Source organism: Chiloscyllium punctatum, chromosome 15, assembly GCF_047496795.1.
Source record: "Chiloscyllium punctatum isolate Juve2018m chromosome 15, sChiPun1.3, whole genome shotgun sequence".
NCBI classification, from domain to species: domain Eukaryota; kingdom Metazoa; phylum Chordata; class Chondrichthyes; order Orectolobiformes; family Hemiscylliidae; genus Chiloscyllium; species Chiloscyllium punctatum.
This window is the reverse complement of record NC_092753.1, coordinates 103,541,876-103,559,651: the sequence shown is the minus strand read 5'-3', so window position 1 is coordinate 103,559,651 and position 17,776 is coordinate 103,541,876. Positions and strand designations below refer to the sequence as shown.

At 46.6% G+C, this 17,776-nt stretch overlaps 2 protein-coding genes across 3 annotated transcripts in view; one reads left to right on the top strand and one right to left on the bottom strand.

Moving 5' to 3' along the window:
- fgf9 (fibroblast growth factor 9) overlaps positions 1–8,468 on the top strand; it is a 43,217-nt gene extending 34,749 nt beyond the window's left edge. For both annotated transcript variants that reach the window (XM_072585848.1, XM_072585847.1), the window contains 3 exons: positions 700–873; positions 5,883–5,986; positions 7,262–8,468. In XM_072585848.1, the coding sequence (XP_072441949.1) occupies positions 700–873; positions 5,883–5,986; positions 7,262–7,450 (467 nt within the window). In that variant the 3' untranslated portion in view covers positions 7,451–8,468. The remainder of the gene's footprint in view (positions 1–699; positions 874–5,882; positions 5,987–7,261) is intronic.
- Positions 8,469–12,786: 4,318 nt separating this feature from the next.
- Positions 12,787–17,776, bottom strand: part of LOC140486546 (ribosomal RNA processing protein 1 homolog B) — a 46,388-nt gene continuing 41,398 nt past the window's right edge. The window contains exon 16 of the mRNA XM_072585844.1: positions 12,787–13,060. Coding sequence (XP_072441945.1) covers positions 12,870–13,060 — 191 coding nt within the window. The 3' untranslated portion in view covers positions 12,787–12,869. The remainder of the gene's footprint in view (positions 13,061–17,776) is intronic.

Sequence of the window (17,776 nt, the reverse complement as noted above, 5' to 3'; positions counted from 1 at the left end):
CCTATTCTCCCGCTGTTTCTCTGTTTCACCAAAATGTATTTGTCTGATTCTCCATTGAAGGATGTTATCTCCACCAGCAAATCAGGCAGTGCCTTCCAGATCTGAACAACTCCATATTCAAAATGGTTTTTCTCATGTTCTCATTTCCCTTTAATTCAGCTTCTCTTTATTGACTTGACTAAAATCTCATATGACCCTTGAAGAAATCTTTTAGTCTTTGGTTCATTGAATGAACAACCTCATTTTCTCCAGGTTATACAGGTATCGATGATACCTTCTTGGTCGGACCAAATAGCTGAATTACATTCCCTCAATAAGTCCTTACGCTTCATATATTTAAAAGATGTTTCAGAATTTAAGTTAGCGTTGTTATTTACACCTTCTCATGACCACACTTTGGCTCCTGCAGATAATTTTGTCAATTCTGTAACTGCTTCCAAATCCTTATGAGCTTCCTAAAGTGTGATGCACTGAATTTGATCAAACAATTTAGCTGGGGCTAACGTTTTGTGTAGATGACTAATAATGAAAGGTAATACCCCTCTGTGAGAAATTGTGTGTGTAATCTTCCTGGTCATTTAACTAAATTTTATCCCTGGCATTTATCATGTCTTCTTCTGTTTTAACACTTGAAGGTAAAACTGTAAATTCACTGCCTCGAGACAGTGTAAGGTTCTTCACTTGCTCTTCATTTTCCAGAACGTGGTCCAACACTGCTACCTCCCTTGTTGGGTTGGAGACGCAATGATGAGACTCTACTGAGTAACAGAGCGACCAAACAGCAATTCCTGTACTGCAGCATCGGAATTGGATTCCATCTGCAGATCCTTCCCAATGGCAGAGTCAACGGAGCTCATGAAAGTAATCACTATGGTAAGTAGCTGAGACACAGTTCTGTCACTTACACAGCCTGGTCAATGAGAAGCAGCCAACTCAATGTTGCCCGTGTGTAGCAAATGACATAGGGAGGAGAAAAGCAGGAGGTGCTGCAGAGGAATATTCAGAGATTAGGAACTAAAATTAAAGAGTGTTATTAGGGTCAGTATTATCATACGTCCACATGCTAACCAGCATAAGGATGGACAGATCAACATAAAATCTGAAGTAGGAAGGACAGGTCTGACCTCATCAGACACTGGTTCGAAAGGAACTGAACTTTTGGTACAGAGACCATTTGAAGTTGTTCAGAATGTAAAGATCTTTATTTTATTTCCTTTATTTTTGATTGTCGACTTAACCAGGAAAAAAACGAGAAATTGTGGAAAGAGTTGCTGCATTTCTAAAAACAAGTGACTGAAATGCATTGTATATGATTGTTTACACTGCTGCTTTGTTCAAGTAGTTTGGGAGGTGGTGGGAGTAGGAAGCTGTTTGTTCAGAAGGCCCAGCACCAGGGTGTGAAGCAGAATGAGAATTAGTTGGCAGCAAGTAGCCGATTGGTATCCATGAATGGTCACAATTGCAAAAACCAAAGGTCATCAGCCTGATGACAACTCTGTGGGTGTGAGTAATACAGTAAGAAGCTCCGCAGAGAACCTGCTACGTTTTACCAGCAGGCTTTGATTTTATTTTCAAACTGAGGCCTTCTGCCTGATTGCAATATTAACATGGTCAACCTGCCCCTGGGAGTGAGCTAATTGAATCATGGTGTCTCTGCTACCCTCCACATAGTATTTTTATGAGTTGATATTCAATCCTATTACTATCAAGACAAACTTTAACAATATGAGGCAAAAACTGACAACAACAAAGTTGACAAAACTACTAAAACTATAAGTAAACAATGAAAATTCAAAGAAGACAAGACCTATTCCATATCCCTAAAGAGCAAGAACTTACTTAGCAAATACCACAGCCAATGATGTTAAAAGAGACGTAAGGTACTATAAGACTGAAAGAGTGGAAATCACAGAAATAATCCAGATCCAGGAGAGTGTGGTCCAGTCCAGATTAGATTACACTAGATTCTTTACAGTGTGGAAACAGGCCCTTCGGTCCAACAAGTCCACACTGACCCTCTGAAGAGAAACCCACCCAGACCCATTTCCCCCTGACTATGCACCTAACACTGTGGGCAATTTAGCATGGCCAATTCACCTGACCTGCACATCTTTGGACTGTGGGAGGAAACCCACGCAGACACTGGGAGAATGTACAAACTCCACACAGATAGTCGGGAATTGAACCCAGGACCCTGGTGCTGTGAGGCAGCAGTGCTAATCACTGAGCCACCGTGCTGCCCTCCAGGAGAGTGTGGTCCAGATCCAGGAGAGTGTAGTCCAGATCCAGGAGAGTGTAGTCCAGATCCAGAGGAGAGGAGAGGTGAAAAGGAAAACAAAAATGGAAGAGAGAATACAAAGAGAAACTTGAGAGGAGAATCAATATCACTATTAGCATTGATTTGGAGACGCTGGTATGGAACTGAGGTGTACAAAGTTAAAAACTGGTAATGGCCGTTTACTTGGGTTTGCTCACAATTCAAATTTTGATAGCACCATTGACAATGGACATAGGTGCTCAAATTGACAAAGACACATTGATAGAGTCATAGAGATGTAAAGCATGGAAATAGACCCTTTGGTCCAACCCATCCATGCCAAGCAGATATCCTAAGCTTTATTTAGACAAAACTACTACAGGATTTTAGTATATATAAACAGTGGAGGTTATGCATTTTGGATCATAAAAAGATAGTTGAATTTTTTTTAAAGTTCTGAAATGTGAAGAACAGTGGAATTTAAAAGAGGCTTAAGGACAATGTATACAGATTGCTGTAATAAAAACAGATCGGCCAGCCATGATATTTTTGAATAGCAGAGCAGGCTAGAGGGGCTGAATGGCCTCCTCCTCTGTAATACAGTGAGTGGTCAGGTACAAAATTCATTCAAAAGGTGAATGGAAAAGAGGTCAAGAAAATGAAATGGAGGGTGTTTGACTGCAGTTGTGTAAGATCTGGTTAGATCACACCTGGAGTACTGTGTATAGGTACGGACACCATAGTTTAGAACTTTGGTGTAGGAAGGAACACTGATCAATTCATCAAAATGTTTCAGGTTTCCAAGAGTTAGTTTATGAGTAGAGATTACCCAAACTAATTATGGGAGGGGTGTCACGGCTCCCTCTTGATCAGAAGCAACAGTGTTTTAGAAGGTTTTTCTTTGTTTAACACAAAACTATCCCATATCAATTAACCTCTGTAAACTAGATCAGAAATGAAGAAGAGCCGGGTGGCTCAGTGGTTAGCACTGCTGCCTCACAACGCCAGGGAACTGGGTTCGATTCCAGCCTTGGGGCGACTGTCTGTGTAGAGTTTGCATGTTCTCCCTGTGTCTGTGTGGGTTTCCTCCGGGTGCTCTGGTTTCCTCCCACAGTCCAAAGATGTGCAGGTCAGGGGAATTGGCCATGCTAAAATTACCCATAGAGTTAGGTGCATGAGTTAAGGGGAATGGGTCTGGGTGGGTTGCTCTTCGGAAGGTTGGTGTGGACTAGTTGGGCCGAAGGGCTTGTTTCCGTACTGTAGGGAATCTAATCTAATCAATTCCAAGGTTTCCTTGAGTAAAGGAGAGTTTTATAGGCTGAAAATAAAATATGACATCAAATGCACACAGAGAAGACAGGAAATGAGTTTACAAAGAAGATGTGAAGATGTGCCACATCTGGTACAAACAGCAAGGTTTAGGCAGCTGCAGGTTAATTTAGTTTGAGCTGTTGAAACAGTGATGCAAATTTCTTGTGCTTTGCTTCTCGTTTTAGTGCTAATTTCAAACTGGTTTCACATGTTGTGTGTGAGCTGGTTAGCTTAATTGGCTGACAGCTGATTAGTGATGCAGAATGATATTAACAGAACGGGGCTGAAAATGTCTTGCTGGAAAAGCGCAGCAGGAGAATTGACGTTTCGGGCATAAGCCACAGAATGGGTTCAATTCCCACATCACTGAAGTTACCATGAAGGTCCCGTCTTCTCAACCTCACCCCTACCTGAGGCATGGTCTCCCTCAGGGTAAATCCCCACCTGCCATCTCTGTGTGTCTATCTCGCTCTCTCTCTCTGGCTGTCTGTAAAGAGAGAGCCCGTCCTCTGGGATGATGGTGATTTTACTGTTGTCCCGTTAAGTAAAGTGGAGAATTGTATAGACTTCTCAGATGTCCACAGCAGACGTTTTCAGTGAACAGTACTCCTTGTGAAGCAACTTCTTCAGAAGTCTTAGGTATTAAAGTCAAATAATGAAAATTGAATATTGATAGTCCATTTTTCACCACTGTCTAACAAAATAGGTTTCTATTACTTTTAATTGAAATGTCCATGGCATATGGATCATAGAATCATAGAGACATACAGCACGGAAACAGACCTTTCGGTCCAACTCGTCCATGCCGACCAGGTATCCTAAGTTAATCTCGTCCCATTTGCCAACACTTGGCCCATATCCCTCCAAGCCCTTCCTTTTCATTTAGATGCCTTTTAAATGTTGTAATTGTACCAGCCTCTACCACTTCCTCTGGTAGCTCATTCCATACACACACCACCTTCTGTGTGAAAAAGTTTCCCCTTAGGTCTTTTTTTATGTCTTTCCCCTCTCATCTTAAACCTATCCCTCCAGTTTTGGACTCCCCTACCCCAGGGAAAAGTCCCTGTCTATTTAACCTATCCATGCACTCATGATTTTATAATTTGGAGATGCTGGTGTTAGACTGGGGTGTACAAAGTTAAGAATCACAACACCAGGTCATAATCCAACAGGTTTATTTGGAAGCACTAGCTTTCGGAGCACTGCTCCTTCATCAGGTGGTTGTGGATGAAGGGCAGCGCTCTGAAAGCTAGTGCTTCCAAATAAACCTGTTGGATTATAACCTGGTGTTGCCTAGTTGCTCCTGCTCTGTCCCACTTATCTGATCAAACAACGTCTCGGATAAAGCTATGTCAACTTCCTTATCTGTGCCTCTTGATCTCTCCTGCTTCAACTTGTGCCTCTGTGATCTTGTGATCACACAATCAGGGAAAATTCCTGGATAAACATTCTCCATGTCTTCAGTTGTCTGCATCTCCACTGGCTTTTCAACTAGAGTAGGCAGCACGCCACTGGTGAATTAGCTATATCATTTGCAAGGACAAATTGTATTCACAGAGCTGAGAGTTTGTCCAGTGCTCCTACCACAAATTCTCCACTCTTCTCTGGACTCTCTAGCCTCACTTTACATAACTGAGCACTTTTTGTCTCACCGTGAATTCCTGTTACCAGCACCCTTTCTGGCAATAGTCCCTCAGGAGTACGTATCTCCTCATCCTTATAAACATCTGAACCAGAGTAAATGTGTTGTTCTTGGTGTCCCAGAAAGCATTCCACATTGTACCTCACAAAAGGGTAAGTCGTAAGGTAAGAGCCTATGGTGTTGCAGGTGGTTTATTGGTGTTGGTAGAGAATTGGCTCGTTGGCAGGAAACAGTGAGTGGGTCTAAAGGGTTGTTTTCAGGTTGGCAACCCATGACCAATGGGGTTCCACATGGATCAGTGCTGGGACTACGACTGTTTACAATGTATATTAATATCTTGGCGAGAGAGAAAGTGAATGTACTGTAGACAAATTTACAGACAACAAAAAATAGGTGGAAAGGCTGGTTGTGAGAGGGATACAAACAGTTTACAAAGAAATATCGATAGGCTGTGTAAGTGGGCAAGAAGTTGGCAAATGGAGTATAATGTGGGGAAAATGTGAAGTTGTTCATTTTGGAAGGGAGGACAAAAGAACAGCACCTCACACTGTCTCTCAGTAACACTGTCAGTGCCCTGTGTTACTGACTGTATCTCTCCTGATGTTAGTCTAGCTCCCTGTCACTGTATAATCTGATATTCCATCCTTCTCAGTGCTGTCTCTGCTTCACCAGGTATTATGGAGTTATTTTCAGTGAAGATTGGGATTGTTGTCATTCGAGCTGTGGTCACTCGGCTGTTTCTTGCAATAACCAGTCAAGGAATCCTATATGGGTCGGTAAGTTTCACAGGGTAGATGTTTCCTCATCAGGGGGGGTAAGCACAGTGCTCAGTGGTTACTACTGCTGCTTCACAGCGCCAGGGACCCTGGTTCGATTCCAGCCTCATGAGACAGTCTGTGTGGAGTTTGCAGATTTTCCCTCTGTCTGTGTGATGACTTGGACATGCTGGTGTTGGACTGTGGTGTACAAAATTAAAAATCACCTGATGAAGGAGCAGCGCTCCGAAAGCTAGTGCTTCTAACTAAACCTGTTGGACTATAACCTGGTGTTGTGCGATTTTTAACTGTGTCTGTGTGGATTTCCTCCCACAATCCAAAGATATGCAGGTTCGGTGGATTGGCCATCCTGAATGTGAGGTTATAGAGATAGGATGGGGACTGGGTCCAGGGTCCAGGGTGGGATGCTCTTTAGAGGGGTAGTTCAAACCCAATGGCTCTTTCTGCACCGAGGGATTCTATAATTCTACCACTGTGCCAAAGAGCCATTTGTGTCACATTGTAACATCACTGAGTCCACATCTTATCCTGAGTGCAAAGGTGAGCTGCTGCAGATATTGACAAATCTCCCCCGTCCATACGGTCTGGCCCATAGGCACCACACTCTCATTCGGTGTAACTGCTTCAGTCTCCAACAGGCCAGCTCTCCCCAAGATACACTTCCTGAAGGGGCTGACTCGCACTGGGATACAGTTCCTGAAGGGGCTGACTCTCACTGGGATACAGATCCTGAAGGGGCTGACTCTCACTGGGATACAGTTCCCCAAGGGCTGACTCTCTCTCTCTCACTGGGATACAGATCCTGAAGGGGCTGACTCTCACTGAGATACAGATCCTGAAGGGGCTGACTCTCACCGGGATACAGATCCTGAAGGGGCTGACTCTCACCGGGATACAGATCCTGAAGGGGCTGACTCTCTCTCTCTCACTGGGATACAGTTCCCCAAGGGCTGACTCTCTCTCTCTCTCACTGGGATACAGTTCCCCAAGGGCTGACTCTCACTGGGATACAGTTCCCCAAGGGCTGACTCTCTCTCTCTCACTGGGATACAGTTCCTGAAGGTGGTGGTACGTCATCATCTGGTTATTAGTTCCTTTCTTCATTTTGAATCACTCTTTCCCGTTTCCCTGTTCGACTGACCTGGCCACAGAGTTACCCGACAGATCTTAGGCTGTCTCCTTGCTTAATCCTGGGAGAATTGGCCAAATGTGGATGCGTTGTTGAGGTGAATGTCCAATTTGCCCTCAGGCTGATTATCTTCTGGTTGTGTTTAGGTGAACTTCACTGAAGACTGTCTCTTCAAGGAGCAGATGGAGGAGAATCACTACACCACGTACTCATCTCACACACATCCCCGGCTTTATGTGGCTTTAACCAAAAGAGGGGGACCTAAAAATGGCAGCAAAGCTCAGCTCCACCACCCCAGCACACACTTCATCCCCAGGTTGGTCAGTGCTTCCTGAAGAACAGTCCATTCTGAATGACTATGGAGTTTAACATAACCTGATGTAAATTTTCCTTGAAACTTTGAATGAGGAGCAGAGAAACCACAGAATGATGTGGGTGGTAACATTTTGGAGAAATACTTTCCTTAAATTATATTTATGTTGGAATTTGCACAAATCGTTTGTTGTAGCTGGGCTCTGGGTGACTCACTTTCATGGAGCTGTGTCAGAGGAGCCTGTACTGAGTCACTGTCCAGTTCCTAAACATTGATGGAAAAAGCCTGTGGAGTTTGAGGTCTGCTGTTTGTTTTGGTAAAAATTCATTGAAAACCTAAATCATGAATGAAGAACAAAGACCCTTTGCATATAGAGAGACGTGGAATCAAAATAAGAAGGAAATCGTCCATTTATAAAAGACATTGTTCAGATTCTCTGAATGATCAAAGATTGGCCAATGCAATTTAAAGATGGTGTTGTAATTGTATATTAACACCCAAACAGCCTGTACTTTCCATCATTCTCTGTGGTTGAGAAGATGACCTGGAGTGAATGTGCTAAGGGTTTCAGGCTGGTCATCACTCAGTCATTGAGAGCTTCCCAAAAGAAATGTTTCCTTACTGGGTTCAAAATAAACAATTGGCATTTGTTCCAAATGTTATTCATTCTTTAATTCTTCAGGACTCCCTTTCTCAGCATTGTTACTCTCTTATCCACACCGCTGCTTTCTGAGCCATGTCTGACTGAATTGCTGACCAGGAGAAATGGTCAGCACCTGCCCTTCGCTGTAACCAATCCCAGATTAAACACTGTTTCTTCATACTTCACTGAATAGTATTTTGGTTAAAGTTACATTCTGAGCTGAGTCAGTTGAAGGAAATCTCAAGTGAACACTTCACACAGGACGCTGGAGTGGATACCAGCCCATACCTTTCTGCTGTTGGGGAAATAGGCTGAGAGCTCTCTGTCAGCACCAACATTGGTTCATAGCCCTCTGCATGTACCAGTGCTAACCCACAGCCCTCTGTATGTACCAGTAATAACCCACAGCAATCTGTATGTACCAGTAATAACCCACAGCAATCTGTATGTACTAGTGCTAACCCACAGCAATCTGTATGTACCAGTAATAACCCACAGCAATCTGTATGTACTAGTGCTAACCCACAGCAATCTGTATGTACCAGTAATAACCCACAGCAATCTGTATGTATCAGTGCTAACCCACAGCCCTCTGTATGTACCAGTGCTAACCCACAGCCCTCTGCATGTACTAGTGCTAACCCACAGCAATCTGTATGTACCAGTAATAACCCACAGCAATCTGCCAGCATCCAATACTAACCCATAGCTATCTGCTGGCTCTGGTACCAGTTCTTATCGAGTTGCAGGTTGGTATGACCAGTATCTGCATGAGCAAAAAGGAATAAACTGGTGTCTGTTCTGTTGTCCCCTGTGAAGTGTTCACCTGAAATCTTCTTTGATTGGACTCAGAATCTAACTTTAAACAAAATATGATTCAGTGATATATTGTATAAGATAAATATTTCAAATAATAAGCAGTTGGTTTCCAGGACAGGAGTTTAAGGACTTTCTCCGCTGAATAATTCAATCAGGTGTAAGTGACAGGGTTAGCTCATATAAGGACGCAGCACTGAAACGGTGTTTGGAACAAAATTCATGCTTGTGTCCTGGGGGACAGAAGTTTGAAGCAGATGTGAGAAATATGGTATTAAACAGAGGGTGATAAATGCCTAGAATGTGTTGCCAGAGGAGATGGTGGAAATCACTGCAATAGCGATGTTTAAGAGGCATCTTATGAGTAGGCAGAGAATAGAAGGATATGGACTGTTTAAAAAGCCATGATGTGTTAGGGCAGGTTTGGTGGGCCAAAGAGCCAGTGCCTATGCTGTACAATTGATTCTTGGCTGTATCTGTCACTGAATGTAACTGCGTAGCTGTTTCTCCATGGTGTCCAGACAGTTTGGGTACAGCACAATATTATCACCACGAGGTCACCTCTTTGATCTCAGGTTTATATTATCAATATCCGGCCTTCTGCCCAGTTCCTTTATTTAGCTCTGCACTGAGAAGGCAATAAAACAATGACCTTTTCTTCATCCTGTAAATCCTCATCTCTGGCACACACATTCATTACCATATCTCTCCAGCTCAGTACCAAAATTGTATTGGTGAACTAACTGGTCAACGCTTTGCTTTCATAAATAAATAGCTCCAGTTACCATTGTGAGACCAGGCTGAACTAAACAGGATAGAGAATCATCTCCATTCCCAGCTCAGTGACCATAGCAATCCCCTTCCTGCTTCCAGAAAACCACCTCTTTATCGAATAATAAGGGGCCTTGCTGTTTGTTTCTTGGTCTGTAACAGCTGAAGTTGGAACAGGTGGGAACAGAGGCAAACTAACCCTGACTTCAGAAAAAACAAATCAGTGCTTTTAGAAACAAGACAAAAATAGCTCTGCCCTTGATGTTACACAAACTCTGATTAAGTATGAGAACAAGTTTACATTTTTACTGGTGTCGTGATGCAGTTTAATCAGTTCAGGGATTGGGTAGTCACTTGTTTTGCACATAGCATCAGAAGCACTATGTCCTTTACTTGCCTGAATCAGTGACAATTAGATAATGGTGTAGGATGACCCTGTACTCCAAAAACAAGTCTTTCTAATTGACGCAACTGCTTTGGCATTCAATTGAAGAAAACAAGAAATCCTTTCATTTTTGAAATATTTGCACTGTCAGAATTCCCCTGTCAATTCCCTGTATCTCAACTTCCAGCACTCAAGTTTAAAAGTTAGATTTCAGGCAGTTGTGTAGAACTGGAACTGGACCACAGCTCAGTGTAAAATAGGTCTACAATAAATATTGGGAGGGAGGATCTAAAAGAACCCACAGTATTAGGACAAAGAATAGTACAGCACAGGAACAGGCCCTTTGGCCCACCAAGCCTGTCCCAACACAAAATGCCTTTCTAAACTAAAAACATTGTTTCTACACAATCCATATCTCTCTATTCTCTACCAATCCATGGGTCTGTCAAGCTGCGTCTTCATTGCTGCTATTGTATCCATTCCTACCATCTCTTCTGGCAGCACTGGTCAGGCATTCTGTACATATAAAAAAAACAAACAAACCTGCCTCTCATATCTCATTTAAACTTTCCCCTTTTACCTTAAACTTCTATCCCATATTGACCTAACATGAGGAAAACAGATGTGGCAAATAGAGGGATTATTTGGAAGAAAAATTAAGTTGCACCAGGCCTAAAGACAAAGTGCAAGTAATTTACATCAGGATTATTTCAGTTCAAACAGCAGTAAGCCATCATACTAAAGGGATTTGCTAAACACAACAGGTAATCAGTAAATCAGTGTGTGTGAATTCTAAGGAGAAAATTCAAACTGAGTGCGATACAAGGAGAAAGGCACAGCAGCAGTAGATGCCTTGTGTGTTCCTGATGGGCGACCTGCCAAAAGTTTAAGGTGTTACACACCCTTACAGACAAGTTGTCAAGAGCAGAGTCCTCCTCCTTTCACCTGTCAAAGGGAGCAGTACCTTCACTGACAGTTCCCAGACAGGTTTTGTCTGACAGATGAAGGTTAAACAATATATAAATTTGTGGGACATTAACAGAACAGCACAGCTTCCACACCAGTAATACTGGAGGGTGGATTAATGCTCTGGACATGAGTCCAGTCCACATTGGCAGCTGGAGAAATTCTATTCAAATAATTAATAAACTAGCTTAACTAAAGATTATGCAACTACTGTATTGTCATAAAACCCAGTGGTTCACTAATGAACTTTAGGAAAGGAAACTGCCATTCTTACCTGGCCTGGCCTACACGGGACTCCAGACCCACAGCAATGTGGTTGACTCTGAGCTGCTGCACTACATCAAATTGTCACACAGCATTGTACCTTTAAAAGTAGCAGTTGAAGGTGGCTCAAATATCTCCGAGGCAACAGCAATGGCCAATAAATGCTGGTCTATCCAGTAATGCCCGCACCTAAAAAATTGAATAGCATTTTGTGTACATATTAAGCAGCAGTAGATTTGGCAGGTGTGTGTTTAGCATTACAGGGCCAGGGACCCAGGTGGGTCATAGCCAGCACGGTCCTAGATTCTGCCTCCTCCTGTTGCAAAAGTGCTTTCTTCTTTAAAGAGAAGAAATCTTTTAACAAATTTAGCATCTAAACTGTCGGAATGGATCAACATATTTTACACTGAGTTATCTTAATGGGAGACAGCATGTGACAGCAATGAAAAGGGCAGCTTACTCAAACACACTCCATGTAATTGCAGTATTATTAGTGACAGGAATTCTAGTCAGGGCACTAGTGAAGTAGTGGGAGCTTTTATATCTTTGTTGTTTGTGGGATTGGGTTTGGGGGGTAGGGGGCTGGCTGTGCTAGCGTTTCATTGCCCGTCCCTATTTGCTCCCTTGAGGAGGTGGTGAGTGAGCTACTTTCTTGATTCACTGTAGTCCACAAACTGAGTTGACCCACAATACCCTTAGGGAGGGAATTCCAGAATGTTAACCCAGCAACACTGAAGGAACAGCAATATATTTCCAAGACAGGATGGGGAGTGGGTTTGAGGGGAACTTGCAGGAGGTGGGGTTCCCATGAATCTATTGCCCTTGTCCTTCTAGATGGAAGTGGTTATGAATTTGCAAGGTGCTGTCTGAGGGGTTTTGGTTAATTTTTACTGTGTATCGTTCAGATGGTACACACTGCTAATTATTCGTGGCAGAAGTAGTCAAAGTTGAAGGTGGTGGATGTGGTGCCAATCGAGTGGCCAGCTTTATTCTGGACACTGTTTAAGCTTAGAGTGTTGTTGGAGCTGCACCTATCCAGGCAATTGGGGAGTATTCCATCACATTCCTGACTTGTGAACAGGCTTTGGGGAGTCTGAAGTGACTTAATTGCTGTTCTCAGCCTTTGATCTACTGGTGTAACCATATTACTTATACATCTGAGACACTTCCCTTCAGCTTCTCTGTTCAAAAGGCTCCAAACTACTCTATTCCAGTGCAGACAACATGCTTGCAAATCTTTGCTTTACAACCTCTTCTGCACTCACATCTTGTATTGTACAGGATCGAGGACAAACACAATCTCCTGCTTCCCGGCAGTCCCAGTGTTCCATGATTTATTGCTGCTATGCCTTTTTGTTTTCTCCAAATAGAGTGTGCTGTTCCCTCAGCGCTGACCCTCCGACAGTGCGACACTCCCTCAGCGCTGACCCTCCGACAGTGCAACACTCCCTCAGCGCTGACCCTCCGATATTGAAGCACCTCAATTCTCCCAAGTGAGACATAAGCCCAAATGTTTGAATTGTGAAGACTTGGATTCATCCAACAAATTTTATTTATAATAAAAATGATACGTATAGAAAAGTGACTGTGGGACACTCAGAGACTGTCCATTTTTGGCGGCCGTCCCTTTTTGGTGAATGATGCCCGTCGAGCAGTGAAGCTGGGCGAGCAGGCTGATGTCGAGTTGGACTTTAACACGCTGTGATGGGGCTTCTGCTCAGGGTCAAATGCAATCCGAGGGGTTCCCGCGGGGCTCACAAGAATACTTTTATCTGTTCTTTTGAATTCTGAAGACAGAAATGAATTTTAGTACAGATTCATTTAACTTTAAAAATTTTGAGTAAACAGAATGAAAAACTAAATGTTGTCCCAATTACATTTCTAAAGCCCTAGCCTGACTCCCACTCTCCACTCTCCCTCACACACTTAGGGGACAAAGTCACACACACAGGCCCTCACTGGGGGAAACAGTCTCTCACACAGGCCCTCACTGGGGGAAACAGTGACACACACACACACAGACCCTCACTGGGGGAAACAGTGACACATACACACACACAGACCCTCACTGGGGGAAACAGTGACACACACACACACACAGACCCTCACTGGGGGAAACAGTGACACATACACACACACATACACACACACACACAGGCCCTCACTGGGGGAAACAGTGACACACACACACACAGGCCCTCACTGGGGGAAACAGTGACACACACACACACACACAGGCCCTCACTGGGGGAAACAGTGACACACACACACACACACACACCCTCACTGGGGGAAACAGTGACACACACACACCCTCACTGGGGGAAACAGTGACACATACACACACACATACACACACACACACACACAGGCCCTCACTGGGGGAAACAGTGACACACACACACACACACCCTCACTGGGGGAAACAGTGACACACACACACACACAGGCCCTCACTGGGGGAAACAGTGACACACACACACACAGACCCTCACTGGGGGAAACAGTGACACACACACACACACACACACACACACACACACACACACAGGCCCTCACTGGGGGAAACAGTGACACACACACACACACACACACCCTCACTGGGGGGAAACACACACACAGACCCTCACTGGGGGGAAACACACACACACACACACACACACACCGACCCTCACTGGGGGAAACAGTGACACACACACACAGACCCTCACTGGGGGAAACAGTGACACACACACACACAGCCTCACTGGGGGGAAACACACACACACACACAGACCCTCACTGGGGGGGGAAACACACACACACACACACACAGACCCTCACTGGGGGGGGAAACACACACACACACACACACAGACCCTCACTGGGGGGGGGAAAACACACACACACACACACAGACCCTCACTGGGGGAATCGGTCACACACACACACACACACAGACCCTCCCTGGGGGAAACAGTGACACACACACACACACAGACCCTCACTGGGGGAAACAGTCACACACACACACACTGGGGGAAACAGTCACACACACACACACTGGGGGAAACAGTCTCACACACACACACACACACACACAGACCCTCACTGGGGGAAACAGTGACACATACACGCGCACACACACACACACACACAGACCCTCACTGGGGGAAACAGTGACACATACACGCGCACACACACACACACACAGACAGACCCTCACTGGGGGAAACACACACACACACAGACAGACCCTCACTGGGGGAAACAGTCCCACACACACAGACCCTCACTGGGGGAAACAGTCCCACACAGACAGACCCTCACTGGGGGAAACAGTCCCACACAGACAGACCCTCACTGGGGGAAACAGTCCCACACAGACAGACCCTCACTGGGGGAAACAGTCCCACACAGACAGACCCTCACTGGGGGAAACAGTCCCACACAGACAGACCCTCACTGGGGGAAACAGTCCCACACAGACAGACCCTCACTGGGGGAAACAGTCCCACACAGACAGACCCTCACTGGGGGAAACAGTCCCACACAGACAGACCCTCACTGGGGGAAACAGTCCCACACACACACACACACACACACACACACACAGACCCTCACTGGGGGAAACAGTCCCACACACACACAGACCCTCACTGGGGGAAACAGTCCCACACACAGACCCTCACTGGGGGAAACAGTCCCACACACACAGACCCTCACTGGGGGAAACAGTCACACACACACACACAGACCCTCACTGGGGGAAACCGTCACACACACACACAAAGGCCCTCACTGGGGGAAACACACACACGCACACAGACAGACCCTCACTGGGGGAAACAGTCCCACACACACACACACACCCTCACTGGGGGAAACAGTGATACACACACACACACACACACACACACAGACCCTCACTGGGGGGAAACACACACACACACAGGCCCTCACTGCGGGAAACACACACACACACACAGACCCTCACTGGGGGAAACAGTGACTGACACACACACACCCTCACTGGGGGAAACAGTCCCACACAGACAGACACTCACTGGAGGAAACAGTCACACACACACACACACACACACACAGACCCTCACTGGGGGAAACAGTCACACACACGCACACACACAGACCCTCACTGGGGGAAACAGTCCCACACAGACAGACACTCACTGGAGGAAACAGTCACACACACACACACACACACACACACAGACAGACCCTCACTGGGGGAAACAGACACACACACACACCCTCACTGGGGGAAAGAGTGACTGACACACACACACAGACCCTCACTGGGGGAAACAGTGACACACACACACACACACACACACACACACACACACAGACCCTCACTGGGGGAAAAAGTGACACACACAGACCCTCACTGGGGGGAAACAGTCCCACACACACAGACCCTCACTGGGGGAAACAGTCCCACACACACAGACCCTCACTGCGGGAAACACACACACACACACAGACCCTCACTGGGGGAAACAGTGACTGACACACACACACCCTCACTGGGGGAAGCAGTCCCACACAGACAGACACTCACTGGAGGAAACAGTCACACACACACACACACACACACAGACCCTCACTGGGGGAAACAGTCACACACACGCACACACACAGACCCTCACTGGGGGAAACAGTCCCACACAGACAGACACTCACTGGAGGAAACAGTCACACACACACACACACACACACACAGACAGACCCTCACTGGGGGAAACAGACACACACACACACCCTCACTGGGGGAAAGAGTGACTGACACACACACACAGACCCTCACTGGGGGAAACAGTGACACACACACACACACACACACACACAGACCCTCACTGGGGGAAAAAGTGACACACACAGACCCTCACGGGGGGGAAACAGTCCCACACACACAGACCCTCACTGGGGGAAACAGTCCCACACACACAGACCCTCACTGGGGGAAACAGTCCCACACACACAGACCCTCACTGGGGGAAACAGTCCCACACACACAGACCCTCACTGGGGGAAACAGTCCCACACACACAGACCCTCACTGGGGGAAACAGTCCCACACACACAGACCCTCACTGGGGGAAACAGTCCCACACACACAGACCCTCACTGGGGGAAACAGTCCCACACACACAGACCCTCACTGGGGGAAACAGTCCCACACAGACAGACCCTCACTGGGGGAAACAGTCCCACACAGACAGACCCTCACTGGGGGAAACAGTCCCACACACACAGACCCTCACTGGGGGAAACAGTCCCACACACACAGACCCTCACTGGGGGAAACAGTCCCACACACACAGACCCTCACTGGGGGAAACAGTCCCACACACACAGACCCTCACTGGGGGAAACAGTCCCACACACACAGACCCTCACTGGGGGAAACAGTCCCACACACACACACAGATCCTCACTGGGGGAAACAGTCCCACACACACACACAGATCCTCACTGGGGGAAACAGTCCCACACACACACACAGACCCTCACTGGGGGAAACAGTCCCACACACACACACAGACCCTCACTGGGGGAAACAGTCCCACACACACACACAGACCCTCACTGGGGGAAACAGTCCCACACACACACACAGACCCTCACTGGGGGAAACAGTCCCACACACACACACAGACCCTCACTGGGGGAAACAGTCCCACACACACACACACAGACCCTCACTGGGGGAAACAGTCCCACACACACACACAGACCCTCACTGGGGGAAACAGTCACAGTCACACAGACCCTCACTGAGGGGAAACAGTCACACACCCACACACACAGACCCTCACTGGGGGAAACAGTCAGTCACACACACTCACACCCCCACCGACCCTCACTGGGGGAAAACAGTGACACACACACACACACAGACCCTCACTGGGGGAAACAGTCCCACACACACACACAGACCCTCACTGGGGGAAACAGTCCCACACACACACACAGACCCTCACTGGGGGAAACAGTCCCACACACACACACAGACCCTCACTGGGGGAAACAGTCCCACACACACACACAGACCCTCACTGGGGGAAACAGTCCCACACACACACACAGACCCTCACTGGGGGAAACAGTCCCACACACACACACAGACCCTCACTGGGGGAAACAGTCACAGTCACACAGACCCTCACTGAGGGGAAACAGTCACACACCCACACACACAGACCCTCACTGGGGGAAACAGTCACAGTCACACACACTCACACCCCCACCGACCCTCACTGGGGGAAAACAGTGACACACACACACACACAGACCCTCACTGGGGGAAACAGTCCCACACACACACACAGACCCTCACTGGGGGAAACAGTCCCACACACACACACAGACCCTCACTGGGGGAAACAGTCCCACACACACACACAGACCCTCACTGGGGGAAACAGTCCCACACACACACACAGACCCTCACTGGGGGAAACAGTCACAGTCACACAGACCCTCACTGAGGGGAAACAGTC